General features: G+C 42.7%; 1 protein-coding gene across 1 annotated transcript; it reads left to right on the forward strand.

Moving 5' to 3' along the window:
- Window positions 1-731: 731 nt before the first annotated feature.
- Window positions 732-13,603, forward strand: ik (IK cytokine). Its single transcript, XM_067609064.1, has 20 exons — window positions 732-912; window positions 2,261-2,327; window positions 4,032-4,124; window positions 4,521-4,580; window positions 5,011-5,178; window positions 5,995-6,109; window positions 6,742-6,812; window positions 7,184-7,230; window positions 7,538-7,701; window positions 7,783-7,891; window positions 7,986-8,025; window positions 8,104-8,287; window positions 9,730-9,748; window positions 10,139-10,222; window positions 10,521-10,611; window positions 11,801-11,858; window positions 12,503-12,591; window positions 12,720-12,828; window positions 13,143-13,177; window positions 13,312-13,603. The coding sequence occupies exons 1-20, from the start codon at window positions 903-905 to the stop codon at window positions 13,337-13,339; spliced, it is 1,641 nt and encodes a 546-aa protein (XP_067465165.1). The 5' UTR covers window positions 732-902; the 3' UTR covers window positions 13,340-13,603.
- The last annotated feature ends 9,393 nt before the right edge of the window (window positions 13,604-22,996 follow it).

Raw genomic sequence — 22,996 nt, forward strand, 5'->3', positions numbered from 1 at the left:
GCTCCACCATCACTGATGCTCAGTTGTCTGAAGGCCTCACGCTGCGCTCGACATCAAATATGTTCTGTTGTCCCACGAACAATAAAAATATCTGGTGATGATCATTGTTTTTCATGCAGGACTTTTAATTGTAATGGAGTATTTTTACTTTGATGTATTAGTACTTTTACTGATCTAAAGGATCTGAATACTTCTTCCACCGCTAGTTAATAGTATGATAGTATGTAATAATAACAATAACAACAATAACAATCATAATCATAATGTTATATTTATTTATGTATTTATTGGGACCATGTACAGTGTTAAACATAAATGTTACCACGTGATGTACTGCTCCAGAGTTAGCTTATAGCTAATTTTCATCTGCAGTCTCTTACAATTAAAACACATAACAGGACAATAAAAATCAGTACAAACCAAAAAACACACTGAAAAAAACATAATACAACGCTACACACAACAGCACATCACACACACCCACAATGTCAACTAGAAATGAATAATGTGAGCTTGTCTCCAGTATCATACAGTGATGGAAATGCGTTGGCTGTTTATCTTCTATGTCTTTAGAGTGTGTTTGATGTTCTTCCGGCATCTTACCGCGTGCTGTTCTACGCTTTAATGTATCATTTGACGTAACCATGGACGTATAATAAGAGCTTATAATACATCCATGGACGTAACTGAGTGAATGTTGTACGATGAAAACACGACGCAGCGCTGCGTCATGGCGTCATACCTCAAACAGGAAGTGACCCCGATGATCACAACACAGCGAAGACCTGCTGAAGAAGCTAACCTGCTAACCGGCTAACTGCGCAGATAAAACAAACACCGGGAGGTTTCCCGTTTCTCAGCGGGCAGCAGAGCACCGAGCAGAGCACCGACTCTCCGCCGAGATGCCTGAAAGTAAGCTGCAGCTCCGGAAGTCTGTTAGCCGGAGATTTATTAGCACGCTAACACACCGTTAGCCTGCTAGCCTGAGCTAGCTGTTAGCTAAAGTCAGCAGAGATACAGATCTGTTTCTTCCTGATATAAAATGTATATAATCCTGATCAAAGTCTGTCTGAACCTATAAATAAAGACGTGTCCGTGGTGTTTAATTAATTAAACCGTGTGAAAGTTGAATCGCTCAGTTATATTAGTTTAAATTAGCTCGACTCTGATGCATCGAAACAGACTCCGTTAGATTTCTGCAGGTTTTAAACTCGTCATGCTCATCGACACATTTACTGAACTGAAACAACCAATTAATATAATTATAATATAAAATATAAATCGTTGTTCTAATCGGCTCAGCTGATGTGTCCCAGCTAACAACAGCTAGTATCTTATCAGCCGTTTATCTTTATTAATGATTCACTTTATTCATGTAAAAGCTTCTCTCAGTACACATGAAATATCTTTAAATTTACTGATAAAAGTTGTTTCATAATGAAGTGAATCTCTTTTGTTGGATGTAAAGAATCTGAAAGGAAGAAAATAATAAAAACACCAAATATTCCTACTTATACACATATATGTGCACATATAGAGTCATATATATGTTTACATTTAAACCTGCTGACACTCATCTGATCCTCTACAACTGTGTCTGCATGTAAAAATCTATTCAGGGAAAGAGAAACATAAATAATATGAAAGCTGAATAAAGGTAGAAAGATCAATAACATAATAGATCTGTAAATAAATAAATAGAGAGGCTGTTTTCTACAGCGTTATGAACAAACAGTAAAGGAGGATTCATGTGTGAATCTGATGTCTTTGAATCTTTCCAGAGATGGAAAATTATTTATTTATTTAAAGTGATTAATGTGCAGCTGGAACACATTCCTGTACGTAAAAGGTGTTTTGTGATCCAAATTTATTCAGAAATGTAAACACTGACCAGTCAGAAATGCTGTTTAATAATAAAAAGCCTGTTAAAGTCATTATACTGGCACAAAAGTTGGTATTTTTTGTATTTATGTGTGTTTTTATATGCTTAAATATTAATCAACTGGGGGAAAATAGTGAGTGTTTTCTTTTTTCAGATTTACAAAGTGAGCATAAAGGTAGAAATATGACCTTCACTAGATTAATTATCTGTTGTTTTAACAGTTTTCTGGTTCCAGCTGCTCTAATGTGAATATTTTAACAATATTAAACCTATAAAGTATCACATAAACATCAGTCCTGTATTAAATGTAGGAAATCAGTGTGTTGTAGCGCCTCCTGCTGTCTGTCTAACTAACTAACATCCTGTCTGTGTCTGCAGCTGAGAGTTACTCCAACCCGCTGGCTCCTGATGGACACGAGGTGGACGACCACCGCGCTGCAGCTCAGTGAGTATCACCTGACGCCAGTGACGGCAGAATATTCCATATCTTTCATGAAAACATGAGGATATAGATCACATGATCTTCTGCCATGATGGAAGCACAACAGTAGTGTAAGTGTGCAGGTGTTTCCATACTGTGTCCTGCAGAGGGCGCTCCTTTATAATGACTGCAGCTGTTCTCCTGTCACCGGGGCCTCATAAACATTTGTATAAATCCGTTACTGTAAGTTACCAGCGAGTCATTTATTTCATTTTTTCAGCACAACATTGGCTATTTGAATATGTTTATTGCAGTGATATCACATGACTTAAAAAAAGTTATAAGACCAAGAAGTCAAAAGAAAAAGTAAAATGGAATTTGAAGTTCATCCATGTGCAGATGATGTCTCTACATTTGTAGGCTAAGACAAAAAAACAAACAAAGATGAATAAAATCTCTTCATAAAGTCTCTATTACACAGAAAAATTTAAATATTTACATTTTTATTTTAAAAAAACAGTCGTTTCTTGGTGTTTTTATGATGTTTTTTTTTTTAAATATGGATACCAGCAGTTTTTCCGGCGGCATGCAAACAATATAAAACAGACTTTTCACTCTGCGTAGTGCTCATGCTGCAGTGGTCACAGTGGAGGTAGCAACACGTCTTCACGCAGCTCAGTACACTTCAGGAAACTGTCTTATTTACTCTGAAGGTCACGTCCAGTCACAGCTTGTGATTGGACGAGACAGACTCGACATGGCTGCCAGCGATCTCATTCACCAAAACACTCAGTAGTTGTGTGCACAGTTGATACTACATAAAACATTATTATTTCCAAAGTGTCCAAAAACAACACAGTGGTTCCTGGATGGATTATAAGAAATGTGACGGCTTGTTGTAGCAGCTGGACGCTGCTCTGCAGAGCACTTTATAAAGTTCATCAGTGCATCTGTTACAGAGATATTATTAACGTTAAATGTGAGAGCTTCTGCCATCGTAGCCAACCAATGGGACCCCAGAGGTTTAAAGATGGCGGCAGCAGGGGGCGAACAATATGACCCCAGAGAGTTAAAGATGGCAGCAGCAGGGGTGAACAATGTGACCCCAGAGGTTTAAAGATGGCAGCAGCAGGGGTGAACAATGTGACCCCAGAGGTTTAAAGATGGCGGCAGCAGGGGGTGAACAATGTGACCCCAGAGGTTTAAAGATGGCGGCAGCAGGGGGTGAACAATGTGACCCCAGAGAGTTAAAGATGGCGGCAGCAGGGGTGAACAATGTGACCCCAGAGGTTTAAAGATGGCGGCAGCAGGGGGTGAACAATGTGACCCCAGAGGTTTAAAGATGGCGGCAGCAGGGGGTGAACAATGTGACCCCAGAGGTTTAAAGATGGCGGCAGCAGGGGTGAACAATGTGACCTCAGAGGTTTAAAGATGGCGGCAGCAGGGGTGAACAATGTGACCCCAGAGGTTTAAAGATGGCAGCAGCAGGGGTGAACAATGTGACCCCAGAGGTTTAAAGATGGCGGCAGCAGGGGTGAACAATGTGACCCCAGAGGTTTAAAGATGGCGGCAGCAGGGGTGAACAATGTGACCCCAGAGGTTTAAAGATGGCGGCAGCAGGGGGCAAATGATGTGACCCCAGAGGGTTAAAGAGACTCTGTATCTCACCTGTGTGTGTGTGTGTCTGTGTGTGTGTGTGTGTGTGTGTGTGCGCCTGTCTGTCTGCAGGTCCAAGCTGACCAATGATGACTTCAGGAAGCTGCTGATGACGCCGCGGGCGACGCCCTCGTCGGCTCCGCCCTCCAAGTCCAGACACCATGAGTGAGTGACGGAGGTTCACTCTGGTGCTTTTTTGAAGCAAAAATCTTAAAAACAGTTTCAGCTTCTTAAATGTGAAGATTTAAACAGTTTATTCTGCAGTTCATCACTGACACACTGAACTCTTCTGTCTGCTCAGTTTGTCCATCCAGCTGCACTCAGCTGTATGTGTCAGCGGTTAATAATGTGCCTGATCAATAATCTATAATCAATAAACATGAAACAGAGTGATACAAGCACATTTCTCAGGGACTGATGTGACTGCAGAGTGACGTCTGTTTTAGGTTTCTGTTCTGGATGTTTTAAGATCATCAACATTAGATCCACATCTGTCCAACAGTTACATTGATTATGATGATGATGATGATGAAGGTAGTCACTGTGTCATTATTTTCCCAGAATGCCGAGGGACTACAATGAGGATGAGGATCCTGCAGCGCGGAGGAGGAAGAAGAAGAGGTAAGATAATGATTGTATAATAAACCTTATTGATCATTCAGGTAAAACATGATCTGATCAGCTCTCTAAAACTGATACTGATCACTGATTGGTTCTCTACAAACAGGTGACTCCAGGTGTTTGGCAGACAGGTGTCCTCTCTGTAACACAAACTGTTCACCTGCAGAATGAGCAGTGCTACACGTTACAATCAGCACATTTTCTAATCAATGATTAAACAGCTGATAACATTCATTAGTGAGTGTCTTCTTCGTTGGTATCATATAGTCCTTCCTGTGCAGCAGCCGTGTGTGACGCTGCTGTCTGTCTCACTGTGTCAGTCCATCGTTAGCGTCACAAAACAACAACGAGTCCAACAACAGAAACTGGATACATACTGGCATCGTATTATTAGTAATATTTGTTATGAATTATTGATCTTCTCTTCCAGTTACTATGCAAAGCTACGTCAGCAGGAGATGGAGCGAGAGAGAGAGCTGGCCGAGAAATACCGAGACCGAGCGAGAGAGCGCCGAGACGGCGTCAACAAAGACTACGAAGAGACAGAACTGATCAGCACCACAGCTAACTACCGAGCTGTAGGACCCACCGCAGAGGCGTGAGTAATGCTAAGCTAATGCTAACACCACAGATAACTACCAAGCTGTAGGACCCACCGCAGAGGCGTGAGTAATGCTAAGCTAATGCTAACACCACAGATAACTACCGAGCTGTAGGACCCACCGCAGAGGCGTGAGTAATGCTAAGCTAATGCTAACATTACAGATAACTACCAAGCTGTAGGACCCACTGCAGAGGCGTGAGTAATGCTAAGCTAATGCTAACACTACAGATAACTACCAAGCTGTAGGACCCACTGCAGAGGAGTGAGTAATGCTAAGCTAATGCTAACACCACAGATAACTACCGAGCTGTAGGACCCACCGCAGAGGCGTGAGTAATGCTAAGCTAATGCTAACACTACAGATAACTACTAAGCTGTAGGACCCACTGCAGAGGCGTGAGTAATGCTAAGCTAATGCTAACACCACAGATAACTACCGAGCTGTAGGACCCACCGGAGAGGCGTGAGTAATGCTAAGCTAATGCTAACACCACAGATAACTACCGAGCTGTAGGACCCACCGCAGAGGCGTGAGTAATGCTAAGCTAATGCTAACACTACAGATAACTACTAAGCTGTAGGACCCACCGCAGAGGCGTGAGTAATGCTAAGCTAATGCTAACACTACAGATAACTACCGAGCTGTAGGACCCACCGCAGAGGAGTGAGTCATGCTAAGCTAACAGTGCTAATGTTAACAGTGCTGCTAATCAGGATTTTTATTTTCTGTTCCCGACGCTCTCTCTGATGTCCTCTGTGTATTTGTTGATTTGTTTTTATTTGTGTTTTTGTTTATTTATGTGTTTTTAGAGATAAGTCTGCGGCAGAGAAGCGTCGGCAGCTGATTCAGGAGTCTAAGTTTTTGGGTGGTGACATGGAGCACACTCACTTGGTGAAAGGTCTGGACTTCGCTCTGCTGCAGAAGGTCAGTTTAGTAACGGCTGAGTTTCTGTGTGACGCCACAACATACATAGTACATGCTACATGCTACGTACTACATACCACATGCTACATGCTACATGCTACGTACTACGTACCACATGCTACGTACTACATACCACATGCGACATGCTACATATTACATACTACTTGTTACATATTACATACTACACATGACATGCTGCATATTATATACTAAATGCTACATACTACTTGCTATGTATTATATACTACATATATTACATGCTACATATTACATGCTACATATTACATGCTACATATTACATACTACTTGTTACATATTACAAACTACATGTTACATATTACATACTACACATGACATGCTGCATATTACATACTAAATGCTACATACTACTTGCTACGTATTATATACTACATATTACATGCTACATATTACATACTATATGCTACATATTACATACTACACACAACGTGCTACATACTACTTACTACATGCTACATACTACACACGACATGCTTCATATTACACACTACATGCTGCATACTACATATTACATGCTACATACTACATATTATATGCTACATATTACATGCTACATGCTACATGCTATAACGTCAGTGTATTTCATGTTGCAGGTGAGAGCTGAAATCACCAGCAAGGAGAAGGAAGAAGAAGACATGATGGAGAAAGTCCAGAAAGAGGCCAAGTACGAAACCATCAGAGCAGAAACTGGTTCGGTTTTAGGTCTACAGAAAGAACTTCAGCCTCTGTTTCTAACTAAACATCAGTCCTCCAACATAACCTGACTCAGCAGGATGTTAGTTTCTCTCCAGATGTTCAAAGACGAGACATTAAAAATGAACCTGTTACTGTTGTTAATGTAATATTTCAGTTTTAGCTTCTGTTAACTTTTCATAACGCAGTTTGTTATTCTTAACAGCACTGAGAGTGTCTCCGTCCACCTGTCGTTATGCACATTTTCAATTTGTGCATAAAGACCTGAGTGCAGATTTTAAGAAAAAGTCGAAATATCTCTAACCTTTGACCTGTCTGTCTGACCTTTGACCTGTCTGTCAGGAAAGACATGGAGCCGGAGGAGAAGATCGAGTTTAAGACGCGTCTCGGTGAGTTTGGTCATCAGACTGTTGAAATGATCACAGTCAGACTCGTTAGAACACAGTTACATGTTAAACTCATCATGATGATTCTGCAAACACGGCACTAATTACCTGTATTTACCTGTATGTACTGTTGGTTTTTAAAGTACGATAGGGCAGCTGTTAACACAACACACAGGAACTTTAAAGAAAAGTTGTAATACTTCGAGGAAGATGTCGTAATATTTATTTTCTGTGAATATTAGGATGTTATTCGGTGTGTGGTGGTGAACAGATATTATTAAATGAGGTCTGCTCACCTGTCGTCTCTCAGGTCGGAACATCTACCGCGTGGTGTTCAGGACGGGTCAGGTGGAGAGGAACGAGCTCTTCCTGCCCGGCAGGATGGCGTACGTGGTCGATCTGGATGACGAGTTCACCGACACCGACATCCCCACCACACTGATCCGCAGCAAAGCAGACTGTCCCAGTATGGAGGTACAGATCCGTCTCACAGCTTTATGTTAATGTCTTCATCTTTATATCATCGTCTTTATCTTCTGTCTGTTTGTCTCTCAGGCTCAGACGACTCTGACCACCAACGACATCGTGATCTCTAAGCTGACTCAGATCCTGTCGTACCTCCGACAGGGAACACGCCACAAGAAGATGAAGAAGAAGGAGAAAGGTAACTGCAGACACACCTGCTGCTGACATCATCATCATCATCATCATCATCATCATCGTGATGCTGAGCTTGTTGTTGTGTGTTTGTGTTTCAGGTAAACTGGACGATAAAAGAGCTCCTGAAGCTGATCTCAGGTCAGTTCACTGAACGCAGCTGCCGCTCTGCTCTCCGCTGCTGCAGCTCATCTAACTGTTCGACTCTGACTGTTTCAGTATCTTTGAGGACATCGGAGACTACATCCCGTCCAACCCGGCGTCCTCCAAACCCCCCAAAGACAAAGACCGCCACCGGGACCGAGAGAGAGACCGGGAGAGAGACAGAGACCGGGAGAGAGAGGACGACAGCAAGAGCCGCAGACACAGTTACTTCGAGAAGCCACGAGGAGACGAGCACCAGGTGAGACGGGTGGAGGGTGAGACAGGTGTTAGAGGGTGAGACAGGTAGTTAGAGGGTGAGACAGGTGTTAGAGGGTGAGACAGGTAGTTAGAGGGTGAGACAGGTGTTAGAGGGTGAGACAGGTAGTTAGAGGGTGAGACAGGTAGTTAGAGGGTGAGACAGGTGGGTGGAGGGTTAGACAGGTGTTAGAGGGTGAGACAGGCGGGTGGAGGGTGAGACAGGTGTTAGAGGGTGAGACAGGCGGGTGGAGGGTGAGACAGGTGGTTAGAGGGTGAGACAGGTGTTAGAGGGTGAGACAGGCAGGTGGAGGGTTAGACAGGTGTTAGAGGGTTAGACAGGTGTTAGAGGGTGAGACAGGCGGGTGGAGGGTGAGACAGGTGGTTAGAGGGTGAGACAGGTGTTAGAGGGTGAGACAGATGTTAGAGGGTGAGACAGGTGTTAGAGGGTGAGACAGGCAGGTGGAGGGTGAGACAGGTGTTAGAGGGTGAGACAGGTAGTTAGAGAGTGAGACAGGTGGGTGGAGGGTGAGACAGGTGTTAGAGGGTGAGACAGGTAGTTAGAGGGTGAGACAGGTGGGTGGAGGGTGAGACAGGTGTTAGAGGGTGAGACAGGTAGTTAGAGGGTGAGACAGGTGGGTGGAGGGTGAGACAGGTGTTAGAGGGTGAGACAGGTGTTAGAGGGTGAGACAGGTGTTAGAGGGTGAGACAGGCAGGTGGAGGGTGAGACAGGTGTTAGAGAGTGAGACAGGTGTTAGAAGGTGAGACAGGTGTTAGAGAGTGAGACAGGTGTTAGAAGGTGAGACAGATGTTAGAGGGTGAGACAGGTGTTAGAGGGTGAGACAGGTGTTAGAAGGTGAGACAGATGTTAGAGGGTGAGACAGGTGTTAGAGGGTGAGACAGGTAGTTAGAGGGTGAGACAGGTGTTAGAGGGTGAGACAGGTAGTTAGAGGGTGAGACAGGTGTTAGAGGGTGAGACAGGTAGTTAGACGGTGAGACAGGTGCTAGAGGGTGAGACAGGTAGTTAGAGGGTGAGACAGGTAGTTAGACGGTGAGACAGGTAGTTAGAGGGTGAGACAGGTAGTTAGAGGGTGAGACAGGTGTTAGAGGGTGAGACAGGTGTTAGAAGGTGAGACAGGCAGGTGGAGGGTGAGACAGGTGTTAGAGGGTGAGACAGGTGTTAGAGGGTGAGACAGGTGTTAGAGGGTGAGACAGGTAGTTAGAGGGTGAGACAGATGTTAGAGAGTGAGACAGGTAGTTAGAGGGTGAGACAGGTGTTAGAGAGTGAGACAGGTAGTTAGAGGGTGAGACAGGTGTTAGAGGGTGAGACAGGTAGTTAGAGGGTGAGACAGATGTTAGAGAGTGAGACAGGTAGTTAGAGGGTGAGACAGGTAGTTAGAGGGTGAGACAGGTGTTAACTGACTGTGTGTCTCTGTGTGTCTGCAGGTGATGGAGGTGGATTCAGGTAAATCAGTTTATTGTTTCTTGTGTTGCAGCTGAACTTGAACTGTGAAGTAAAAACTGACATAAAACAACTGATTAACTGATCAGGAGCTGCAATGATTACCTCATTAATTGATTAGTTATCAACTATTAAATCAATCTGTAATTATTTTGATAATTGATTAATCACTGTGAGTCATTATTCAGTAAAGAGTTTGTGGTTTCTTTAGTCTCTGTGACGATAAACTGAATAACTTTGGACTTTGGGAAACATTGATCCACATTTTTCATCATTTTCTGACATTTTATGGATCAAACAACTAATCGACTAATCCAGAAAATAATCAATAGATGAATTGATAATAGTGATCTGCAGCTGTAGACTGATCAATGAGCTGTGTGTGTCTGGCAGGTCCTGGATCAGTCAGAGAGCAGATCAAAATGATCAATGAGAAGTTTGCAGGAGCAGCAGGCAGCCAATGGCAGGGCCAGGACTCATATCCTTCTCTACTATTGGTCACACTGAGAGAGGGGGGCGGGGCTGTCTGGAGTGTGTGTAGTACCGTGTGTGGTACTGTGTGTAGTACCGTGTGTAGTACCGTGTGTAGTACTGTGTGTGGTACTGTGTGTAGTACCGTGTGTAGTACCGTGTGTAGTACTGTGTGTAGTACTGTGTGTTGTATTGTGTAGTCTTTAACCTGCAGTACTGTGTGTGGTACTGTGTGTAGTACCGTGTGTAGTACCGTGTGTAGTACTGTGTGTAGTACTGTGTGTAGAGTCTTTAACCTGCAGTACTGTTCCGGGGAGGAGAGACAGAGACAGTAAAGAGCAGCTGGGAGATTTCTTTGGAGGATCGAACTCATACGCAGAGTGTTACCCTGCTACGTAAGATACACACACACACACACACACACACACACACACACACAGTGTTACCCTGCTACGTAAGATACACACACACACACACACACACACACACACACACACACAGTGTTACCCTGCTACGTAAGATACACACACACACACACACACACACACACACACAGTGTTACCCTGCTACGTAAGATACACACACACACACACACACACACAGTGTTACCCTGCTACGTAAGATACACACACACACACACACACACAGTGTTACCCTGCTACGTAAGATACACACACACACACACACACACAGTGTTACCCTGCTACGTAAGATACACACACACACACACACAGTGTTACCCTGCTACGTAAGATACACACACACACACACACACACACACACACACACACACAGTGTTACCCTGCTACGTAAGATACACACACACACACACACACACACACACACACACACACAGTGTTACCCTGCTACGTAAGATACACACACACACACACACACACACACACACACACACACAGTGTTACCCTGCTACGTAAGATACACACACACACACACACACACAGTGTTACCCTGCTACGTAAGATACACACACACACACACACACACAGTGTTACCCTGCTACGTAAGATACACACACACACACACACACACACACACACACACACAGTGTTACCCTGCTACGTAAGATACACACACACACACACACACACAGTGTTACCCTGCTACGTAAGATACACACACACACACACACACACACAGTGTTACCCTGCTACGTAAGATACACACACACACACACACACACACAGTGTTACCCTGCTACGTAAGATACACACACACACACACACACACAGTGTTACCCTGCTACGTAAGATACACACACACACACACACACACACACACAGTGTTACCCTGCTACGTAAGATACACACACACACACACAGTGTTACCCTGCTACGTAAGATACACACACACACACACACACACACACACACGCACACACAGTGTTACCCTACTACGTAAGATACACACACACACACACACACACACACACAGTGTTACCCTGCTACGTAAGATACACACACACACACACACACACACACACACACACACAGTGTTACCCTGCTACGTAAGATACACACACACACACACACACACACACGTTTATATAAATGTGTGTGTGTGCAGGATGGACGACCTGGCTGTGGACAGTGATGAGGAGGTGGACTACAGTAAGATGGACCAGGTAACTACAACTCCCAGCATGCATCTGCAGATCAGTTCCTCCATCAATAATCAATAATCAATAACAATGATTTTACAGCAGTGAAAACTTTCTGATCATACGCCATCAAACGGTTATTAAAATAGTTAAAGATCAATTCACTGTTGATCGATTAATCAAGAGTGACGTCACAGACCGCCAGCGGACACGTGACGTCACAGACGCCACTCAGCCTCGTACACACAGAGACGCAAACAAAACAAACGTAGGGTAGGGTAGGGTTAGACCGCCAGCGTACATGTGACGTCACAGACCGCCAGCGTACATGTGAATATGAATAGAACAATTTATTCATCAGAACAAACATCTGAATCTTTATTATCAGTTAAAATGTGTTTAATAAAATTATTGATAAACAAGTTGTGAGTTTTGTGTTTTCCTCACATTTCAGCGACGTGACGTTCCAACTGTATTAATTCTCGTCAGGTCGTCCGTCGTGTGTCATGTGACTCGTTTCTCTCAGCAGAGCGTTGGATGTTCAGTCTTTACTGACGACAATCACATCATAATAATAATCAGTTCCAGTAGAAAACATGAATGGCACGTTGAACTTGTGTGGTGATGATGTCATAAAGCAGCTGCTGACAGATGTGTTTGTGTCTCAGGGGAATAAGAAGGGTCCGCTGGGCCGCTGGGACTTCGACACGCAGGAGGAATATTCAGACTACATGAACAACAAGGAGGCTCTGCCCAAGTACGTCTGCTTCACTGAGACCCTCAGCTCTGACTGACAGGCAGCACAGCGCGTGTGTATGTGTGTGTGTGTGTGTGTGTGTGTGTGTGTGTGTGTGTGTGTACTGACGGTGAAGTTTGTCCCTGCAGGGCTGCCTTCCAGTACGGCATCAAGATGTCTGAGGGCAGGAAGACTCGTCGCTTCAAAGAGACCAACGAGAAGGCCGAGCTGGACCGACAGTGGAAGAAGATCAGCGCGGTGAGACTCAAACCTTGATGATCCTTCTTATAATAATAATAATAATAATAATAATAATAATAATAATAATAATAATAATAATAATAATTAATTATTATTATTATTAATATAATCCTGACAAAGTGCTTCACAAGGAAATAAAAACAAGATAAATTAAGTAAAAGTAAAAACAATCAAATACATTTAGTTTTTCCTTCGATGAGCAGATGGACAAGTGATGATGTCATGATGATGTCATGATGAGGTCATGATGAGGTCATGCTGTGATGTCAGAAGCTGCCTGTTATAATCAATGTTTTGTGTTTATGTGTCAGATCATTGAGAAGAGGAAGAAGATGGAGGCCGACGGGTGAGTCTGTCGTCATTCCTTCAGCCAATCAGAGGAGAGGAGGCGGTCCTTGTTTTTTATTGATTATTACAATCATAGAGTAATAATCAATCAATCTGTTGATTAAAGGGTTAAACTGTGTTTTTATCTTTCAGGGTGGACGTGAAGAGACCCAAATACTGATGACTTCTGCTGCCGTCACTCAGCGATCAATATCGATCACTTATGTTTTGTTATTAACACGTTATGTTCTTTGAGTCGTAGTTTTAGTTGAAACAGGCTGAGGTCAAAGGTCGATCAGCTGTCAGGAAAACAGGATTTTAAACGTCAGTGTCTGTCAGTAACTTGATATTTGATGGTATTGATTTGTGATTAATTGCTTTGTTAGATTTGATCAAATATGAATCAAATTGAACAAAAACTCGTCAATAAAAACTTCTGATGTCACTTTGTTTTAATGTTTGGATTCTTTTTGACAGAAAAATCAGATTGAATCAGTTTAATACTGAAAGTTTCACTGGATTTTAAAAAGTTTTGCTGGTGTTTAAGTGGTTTCATCAGAGGTTTAAAATAATTGACTAAATACTTAACGAGCTTCACTGTAAGAGGTGGTTCTGCACTTTAAAGGAGGTTTCACTGCATTTCTGAGGTGTTTAACTTGGTTTGTGAGGCGTTTCATGGTTTATCACAGAAGCTTTGATGGAATTTAAGAGCTTCACTGTGTTCTTGCAGGGTTTAAAAGGCCCAATATGTAACTTTTCCTCATTAAAATACAGTGTTTCTCTTATATTCATTCAAAATTATGAGCACTGCTGCTAACATTTCACACAGTCATTAATATCAATGGGCTACTAATGATTTTCACTCACACTGCAAGTACAATAACACCCAATGTTACCTTGTTCTGAGTCCTCACTACATGAAAGTTGCTGTTATCAGAAAGGAACAGGACAGGATGTGAGCAGAGGAAAAGGTTAACAGGAAGTTGTCAGCCTGTCAGTAAATGTACATTACAGACTACAGTGTGTCAGTAAATAAATGCTGCAGCTCAAGACCAAGAAAGGACTCATCTGTTGAAGGAGGTTAGTCCCAAAGTTAGCTGGTGGACCAGCTATTCTCATTGTTGTGTCAATCTCAGCTGCTCTTCAACAGAGAAATGTCTGACTGCTGAGTTTTGACAATGTTCAAACGCAGAGGAATCTGTAATTTTAATCAAGGTAACGGTCCGTTTCCTTCAGTCTCCTGTCAATGACGTCATATCAACAAGAAACTCAACGAGAAAATTTAACCAGATGAAGGATTTTAGTCATCAAATAGAACATGTTGATCTATTTGGACCTCACTAAGACTGCCGCCACAGTCTTTACCTTGAATGATGCCATCATCTACCCATCCTTGAGACCATATATCAACAAAGTCATGTGACAGACCTGATGAGGTTTCACTCGCCGTCAGTAAGAGCATCTCATCTTCCTCTGAGACCTGTAGGTATGTTGTGTATGTTTGGGACTCCAGTATTAACAATGTTGTGTCCCTGAGGATTGTTCGTGGTTTTTCCCTTTCACAGTTTTCACTTGCATTGAAATGGCAGAGAGTTGCACTGCTTATGTGCTAATTAATTACTGTAGCTTGCAGCTTCAGGTGAGTGCTGTTTGTATCATACAGTTTATCCCTCAGGAGCAAGTTAAAGAAAAAGTAGGAACGTGATTAGTAAGTAATCTCCTCCTATATTAATTTGAACTGGGTTCACTTATTCCCCCCCACTTACTCTGAGTTACTACACGCGTCACCAATTTTTACCTGGAGCTGTGCGCAGCAGGTGGATTGTTTACATTCTTCTCCCTGTGGGCTATATGAGATACATTTGGATTTAAGTTGGTTATTATTATTTTTATTTAGTGCTGATTTTATTGCCCTTAGCCCCTGTTTGCAGTGGGTGGGCTTCTCATTGCTTTACATGCATATGATGGGTTTTTTCAGGTGAATTACATGTATTTCACATTTTATTTTATTGTAAGTTACTGTGAGCGACCTGATTATTGGTTCCCTTTTTTTCAGTCATCCATAGCTGTTTGGCACTGCTGTTTATTTTCAGTTCACAAAAAAATATAGATATTTTGTGTTGTTTTTGCCGGGGCGTCATGAATGCCCTTTGTGTTTGAATATGCCACATTTATTGGAGGATATGAAGACTCGTGTGGGGCAGCAGTTGAGGAGCGTGTTCAAAGAGCCAGGTGGGGCAGTTCAGGCTGGGGCAGTGCAGACATGAGCACTCCCCTGATGGTAGGCAGGGCCCAGGTAAAGAACAGGCTGCCCAGCCTTCATGTTGCCCAGCAGGATGACACTCAGCTGCAGATCTTAGCTGCCATATGTTGGTCCAGGGTCCTGCTACGAGAACCACGTCAGAGCCAGGACCCTCGAAGGTTACCTTCTTATCAGAGGGGAATATTGATCAACCTGATGTTCTCTCTCTATGCTTGAAATTCCCCTTTTCGAAGTGATGAGCAGTGAGCCCTCAGCCATGGACATCATCTCCATGGTGATGAGTGCGGCAAAATTTGTGTTTCTGTTCCTGTGTCTGGAGATTATTTGCAGATGCTCAAGAAGGAATGAAACGCCGCTTGTGGGGTGCCGCAATTCAGTGCAGGCTGTTGGAGACTGGGATGCCTCCAGTTGAGCAGGAGATGGCAGCCTCAACATCTCTGGGTCCGGAGCATGTGACATCTAATCCAAGCTGTCCAGTGAAAGAGTTTGGTAAGACTGACAGACTGGTGTGTCAAGCTTACAACGCAGCCACATGAGCAGCCTAGTCAGGCAATGCACTCGCCATGATATCAGCAACTCTCAGGACAACGGCCAGGTTTGGTTAGACAGCTGGAAGAGAGAGTGTCAGACCCATGGGTACTGGCTACTTTATCAAAAGAGCACAGAATTCACTTTCTCTGGGGTCTATATGACCATGGTCAGGGACCCCGTCCAGGCTCAGGTCTTGGTCGAGGGATGGTAAATGGACTGCACTTATATAGCACCTTTCTAGTCTTCCGACCACTCAGAGTGCTTCCCACTGCATGCCAACATTCACCCATTCACACACCAATGGCACAGCCACTGGGAGCAATCTGGGGTTCAGTATCTTGCCCAAGGGCACTTCAACATGCGGACTAGAGGAGCCGGGGATCGAACTGCCGATCTTCTGATTAGTGGACGACCTGCTCTACCTCCTGAGCCACAGCCGCCAGTAAAGGAGAGGAGATTTTAACCCTTTTTCCTTGTACCGAAAAAAGATGGCGGCTTATGTCCCATTTTAGGCCTAAGTTAAACACCTTCATAAATACACTGTCCTTCCAGATGCTGAGCCCAGGTCAGATCTTGGAATCCATAGAAAAAGGGGAATGGTTCACTTCAATAGATCTACAAGATGTGTACTTCCATGTGCTCATCTTTCCAGACCACAGACCTTTTCTTCAGTTTGCCTTCCGAGGACAGGCCTTTCCCTCTCACTGAGTTTACCAGTGTTTACCAGGGTGGTGGAGGCTGCCTTGTCTCCTCTCCAGGTCATAGACGACACGAGGAAAGCGGTCTCATACATACTGTCCTTGGGTTTCAAGGCGAGTGCCAAGAAAAGCACCTTGAGCCATGGCAGCAGGTGGTTTTTGTGGGACTTTGCCTGAATTCTCTCACAATGTCAGCATCTCTCACCCCTCAGAGGATGAGTAAATTCTAGCCCTCCTGGGCCGATTCTGTCTTTTCAGGCAGTTAGAGACGGTCCAGTTTCAGAGGCTGTTCTGTTGAGCATGATTTCAGCCACTGCAGAGGTGGCTGAATGCCTTCAAACAGACGGTAGGCTGGTCAAACTGGGTGACCACACAGTTTTCACAATGTTTAGCTACAAACTGAACATATTGTGTGAACATAATGACAAAGCAGGTTAATTGATTGAATATGGGCCACTTTCCAATCGAGGAGAACTGTATAAAATCCAGATATGTTATAACTGCACGGCCAACTTATAGGTTACAGTTTGTTTCCCAAGTAATGTTACACGGTGAAGGCTTCTTGCTGAGCACAGTTTGGTAAGGCTTTTAGGAGCCAGCTGCTGTCATTATGAGCAACCAGCTGAGAGTCACCAGTTAACACGGTCACTTGTCAAACCGAAACACTGGATGTTCTCTGTCCGCCGAACAGCGTCAGAGAAACACTGATTTTTAACGTGAAACTTCTTTATTCAGTGTTTTTACTGTGTTTAATCAGCAGATCTGATTGTTCTGGAGAGGAGGAAAAATGGGTGACTATGAGGTGATTTTAATGTGAACTGGGAGGATGAAACTAAAAATGATCACAGAGAAATTCCAACCACAACAACTAGTAAAAGGCCCAACTAGGATTGCAAAATGCTCCAGTACACAAATTGATCTGATATTTACTAACAAACCAGAAAGAATAACTAAAAACTACAATTTAATCACTGGCTTATCAGATCATAACCGAACCCTATGTGCAAGAAAATGGACTAAAAGTAGATTTAAGACCACGGCAACTAAGACAATGATCCTTCAATGCATACCCAGAGCTAAGCAAGAAGAATTTACCAATGAAATTAACAGCTTGAACTGGGATGATGTTCTGTCCTCTGATGATCTGGACTATGGCTGTGATACAGATAAAATCTAAAAATAAAAACTATTTATCGTGGTTTAATGAACATTTGTGGAAACTAATGAAATCTAGAGATGCTGCACTAAGGAAGGCAATTAAAACTAGAAGAGACACTGACATGCTGATTTATAAAGGTTTAAGGAGGAAAGTTATCCAAGAGCTGAGAGAAGCTAAATCTCATTTTTATCTCAATATTTTGAATGAGGCAAAAGGCAACGGTAAATCTGTCTGGAAAAACATCGATAATTTCACAAAGAGGGACCCAAAAGTTTTAGGAGATTTTAAACTCAAAGTACAGGGAAAGTTAATTGAGGATCATCTTACTGTTGCTTCTGTCTAAAGTAAACAAAATCATCAAAATAAAAATAAAAATCATTTTTTGTTTTTGTTTTTTTGCTTTGTACTGTTTGTTGTTGTGCTGTTGTATGTTTTGATTGTGGGAGACTACGGATGCAAATTAGCTTCAAGCTAACTCCGGTGCATTGCATCTTTAATGTCCCAATCAATCAATCAAATCAATCAAACCTCTGCAGGTAAAAACATCCTGAACAATGAACACTGCAGGAGTCCTAACCGGGAGAAGCTGGTTGTTTAACAATGAAGACAACAACTCTCATGATGCCACGCTACTTCACAACATCATCACACTGTCTTTGGTTATTAGAGACTCTTAGTGGCTGAAATAACATTGTGCATTTAAGTGTTTTCACAGGAGTTTTATGGGGAGTTTTTTTATTTTACTGGTTTAAAGACATTTGTGTCGTTTTATCAGCATCTGCTGGTTTTTAAAGGTGTCGACTGGTTTACAGGCTTCTTGAGATCTGACCAGAGTTTTTATTATAAACAAAAACAATCAGATTCAGATGTTTTGGACAAAATAAATGAATCAGACATTTATTTCCTGATTTTCTTTGTAGGTCAGTTACACTGATTGATTAAGACCGGACACGCCCCCCTCGTCACAGGCTGTGTGTGTGTGTGTGTGTGTTTTAACGGAGTGCTTTTACTAATTACTGTTTGTTGATCTCGTTAAGAGCTGCTGTGGTTACAGGAGAGGGGTCATTAAGCTCATTAAGACGCAGCAGCTCGTTAAGAGATCAAACTGATCTTGTTGTTGTTGATGCTAATGATAGAAATATGTTTAACACTTTGACGGACAACTGGACTTATTAATTAATTACTGTCAACAACACCAACAAGTCTGTTTTTATCTTCTGAACAAGACACTGAGTGTTAATTACCCAGAGAGTGTGTTGACGGACAGCTGGAATGATAAATATGTATCTGGATGTTTCTGAAGATGCTAATTAGATGTTAACAAGCGGCTAACGAGGCCTCAGAGCTCCGCCCACCAGCAGCTCCAACAGGAAGTAGATTTTTTCAGTTTTTAATGGACGCAGATCAAAGACAAAGTTTGACTGTTTTTGTTTTTATTTTGATGATGTTGATATTTACAGGCTGATGTATTCAGGTGTTCTGAATATTTCATATTCACAATAAAGGAGAAGTTTGTATTTATGTTCTGAAGTTTAGAGTTTGAGAGTTTTGTTGGATATTTAGACGAATGATCGTTTCTCAAATGAAAGTTGATCATCATGACAGACGCCGATCACTGTGAGGTGAAGAACGAGGTTTCTGCTTCGAGCCGCTGCCACACTGCAGCAGATATAAACATGCACAGTTTGAATCTAAAAGAACGGATTCAGCTTCATGTTCCTGAGAGCAGCACAGATGGATGATGGGAGTTTATTTTGTGTTCTAAACAGTCAGACACACAAAGGATTGATTCTAATGTGTAATAAGAGATAACGTCAGAGGTTTGTGTTTTACCTTTTTATTCAGAGTATTTCAGAATTCTGAATATTTATTGATTTTTAAAAACTGATGTTTTAACAGACAGATTTTCACGTGACGTCTTTTATATTTTCATATTCGATCAGTCTGAAAAATCTGACACTGAAGTTAAATGTTAGGTTAGTTATATGTTTCTGTCTTTAAACCTGCAGAAAGTTTAATGAGCAGAGACACAGAACCATCAAACATTATTAATATACAGCAGCATAAATATTGTTTCAGTAGCACATTAATGTTTGTTGGAACATTAAACAGTTTATTTCATGTTGGTCATCACTGAGGAAAAGATCATATTTCACATGTTCTCACATTGTGAACAGACATCCAAAAAACCATCAAGAATCACAGATCACAGACAGTGCCAGAGGTTCAGGATGGGGAGTGTTTATATCGCAGCGCTTCAGGAGGTCTTTGGTCCTTTTAGTGCCTCTTTTGTCTGCTGGTTGTTTATTTCAATGTTCAACCAAGATACAGACGTGGAAAAAATATTGGTTCCCTTCCACCTTTTTTTTTTTTTTTAAAAGAAACTGAATTTTCTCTGTGTTCAGTTGTAACTGACAGAAGTATCTGGCATCCATCATTCTTTATTTCACATTGAATATAACTGAAACTTTGCTTTCGATTTACAACTTAACATATTATTTAACACAATAAAACACATGAAAACGGCCAAAAATAACTTAATATTTAGTATTTCAGCCTTTGGAGGCAATAACCAGTCAAGCTCTTCCTGTAACTCTGAATCAGGTTTCTACTCTTCTTCACTGGTAGTTCAGATTCTTCTTCACCGGTAGTTCAGACTCTTCTTCACTGGTAGTTCGGATTCTTCTTCACCGGTAGTTCGGATTCTTCTTCACCGGTAGTTCAGATTCTTCTTCACCGGTAGTTCAGACTCTTCTTCACTGGTAGTTCGGATTCTTCTTCACCGGTAGTTCAGACTCTTCTTCACTGGTAGTTCGGACTCTTCTTCACCGGTAGTTTGGACTCTTCTTCACCGGTAGTTCGGACTCTTCTTCACCGGTAGTTCAGACTCTTCTTCACCGGTAGTTCGGACTCTTCTTCACTGGTAGTTCGGACTCTTCTTCACCGGTAGTTTGGACTCTTCTTCACCGGTAGTTCGGATTCTTCTTCACCGGTAGTTCAGACTCTTCTTCACCGGTAGTTCGGACTCTTCTTCACCGGTAGTTCGGACTCTTCTTCACCGGTAGTTCGGACTCTTCTTCACCGGTAGTTCAGACTCTTCTTGCTCCAGTTCTCTCTGGTTTGATGGCTGCCGTCTCCCAGCTGCAGGTTTCAGCTCTTTCCACAGATGTTCAGCAGGATTCAGATCAGGACTCATAGCAGCTGCTTCAGAACGCTCCGACGTTTTCTTCTCATCCTCTCTCGGCTGCTTTCTGATGTATGTTTGGGGTCATTATCCTGCTGGAAGACTCATGACCTGCGACTAAGACTCAGCTTTCTGACACTGAGCTGCATGTTTCTCTCCAGAATACCTTGATAGTCTTCTACCATGGAGCCCATTTTCATTCAGACAGTGAAACTGTTGTACCTTGAAGTTGAAGATCAGCTTGGATCTGTATTGCAGTTTTCTTTGGTTCTTTCTCCACCATTCAGTTTTCCTCTTGCGACCACGTCCAGAGATGTTGGCTGCAGCTCCATCAGCCTTAAACGTCTTAATAATATTGGCAGCAGTGGTCACAGGAACATCGAGCTCTTTGGAGATGATCTTGTAACCTTTACATTGACCATGTTTGGCTGTTACCTTTTTTCTAATCTCTTCAGACTGTCTCTAGTTTTTGTTTAATTTTGTCCACATTATTGTAGGATGTCTTTGTAGAATAGACATGAATTTGGTTATTTTCACAATTTTTTAAATTTTTGTTCCACTGCAAACTAAACATAGACATGCACTGATAATAAAATATATTTTAATTTCAACACTGTTATTTCAACACTTGTGTTAAATGTGGTCACGGTGCGTCTCTGAGCACCTCTGTAGGTGGTTCGGCTGATCAGATCACAATCTCGGGTGCATTTACACTTGTAGTTTCATGTGGTCAAACACTATCTGACTGCAGTCTGATCACCCAAAACACATTTTAATGCAAAGTTTAAAGGAGGCCAAAGACGTTCTTTCTAAGTGGAGGAGTCAGTTTCCACTGCAGGAATTTAACTCAACACACAAACACAGAATGTTCTTCTGCTGCCATATTTACATTTTTCACTCAGGGAGATTTTAATCATTCGTGAGAAGTTTATTGAACTTTTTTTGTTGAAAAAATCACATCAGACATACAATATTATTGAGAGGAGAATATATTTATATGTGAAAACACATCAGGAGGAGTGTTTGATTTTTAAATAAGCATAAAACAGTTCTGGTTTTCCACAGCAGAGATGAAATATGTGATGTTAGTTTACAGCAGCTTGTTTCTGACTGAAGGGAAACAGAATCTGAGCCAGTTTAAAGAGATCTGATCACACTGGAAGTAGTAACAGATTTACATTTACTGCAGTAAAAGTACCAATAAAACCCTGTAGAAGTACTGCATTCAACATTTAAAGTAAAAGTACTGAAGAGTTATCAGCTTGTTGTAATATACTCAACATATTAGATGTCATTAAAATATAATAATAATAATAATAATATTAATAATAATAATAAATAAAGGGAATTTCCAGGAATTTCTTATATAATTAAAGGAGCTGTAAAATAAAGTTTAGTTACCCAAATCTCAAACTCATGATATAAAAATGACATTTCAGCCAGGAAACATAACATTAGTTCTGTCTTCAGCAGCCCCTCGTCGACCCTTTGCCGTCTTTAAAAAGTCATCAACAACATCCTTGTTGTGAAATTTAGTCCAGTTTTAAACCTCCAGGGACTGACCAGGGGCAGACTGGGGGCCAACCAGGGGCCGACCAGAGGTGGACCATGGACTGACCAGGGGCCAACCAGGGGTGGACCAGGGACTGACCAGGGGTGGACTGGGGACTGACCAGGGATGGACAAGGGACTAACCAGGGGCCAACCAGGGGTGGACCAGGGGCGGACCAGGGACGGACAAGGAACTAACCAGGGGTGGACCAGGGACTGACCAGGGGCCAACCAGGGGAGGACCAGGGGCCGACCAGGGGCGGACCGGGGACTGACCAGGGGTGGACCAGGGACTGACCAGGGGCGGATTGGGGGCTGACCAGGGACTGACCAGGGGCGGACTGGGGACTGACCAGGGGCCGACCAGGGGCGGACCAGGGACAGACCAGGGGCCGACCAGGGGCCGACCAGGGACTGACCAGGGGCCGACCAGGGGTGGACCGGGACGGACC

The sequence above is a fragment of the Thunnus thynnus genome, chromosome 13, assembly GCF_963924715.1.
Source record: "Thunnus thynnus chromosome 13, fThuThy2.1, whole genome shotgun sequence".
Lineage (NCBI taxonomy): Eukaryota > Metazoa > Chordata > Actinopteri > Scombriformes > Scombridae > Thunnus > Thunnus thynnus.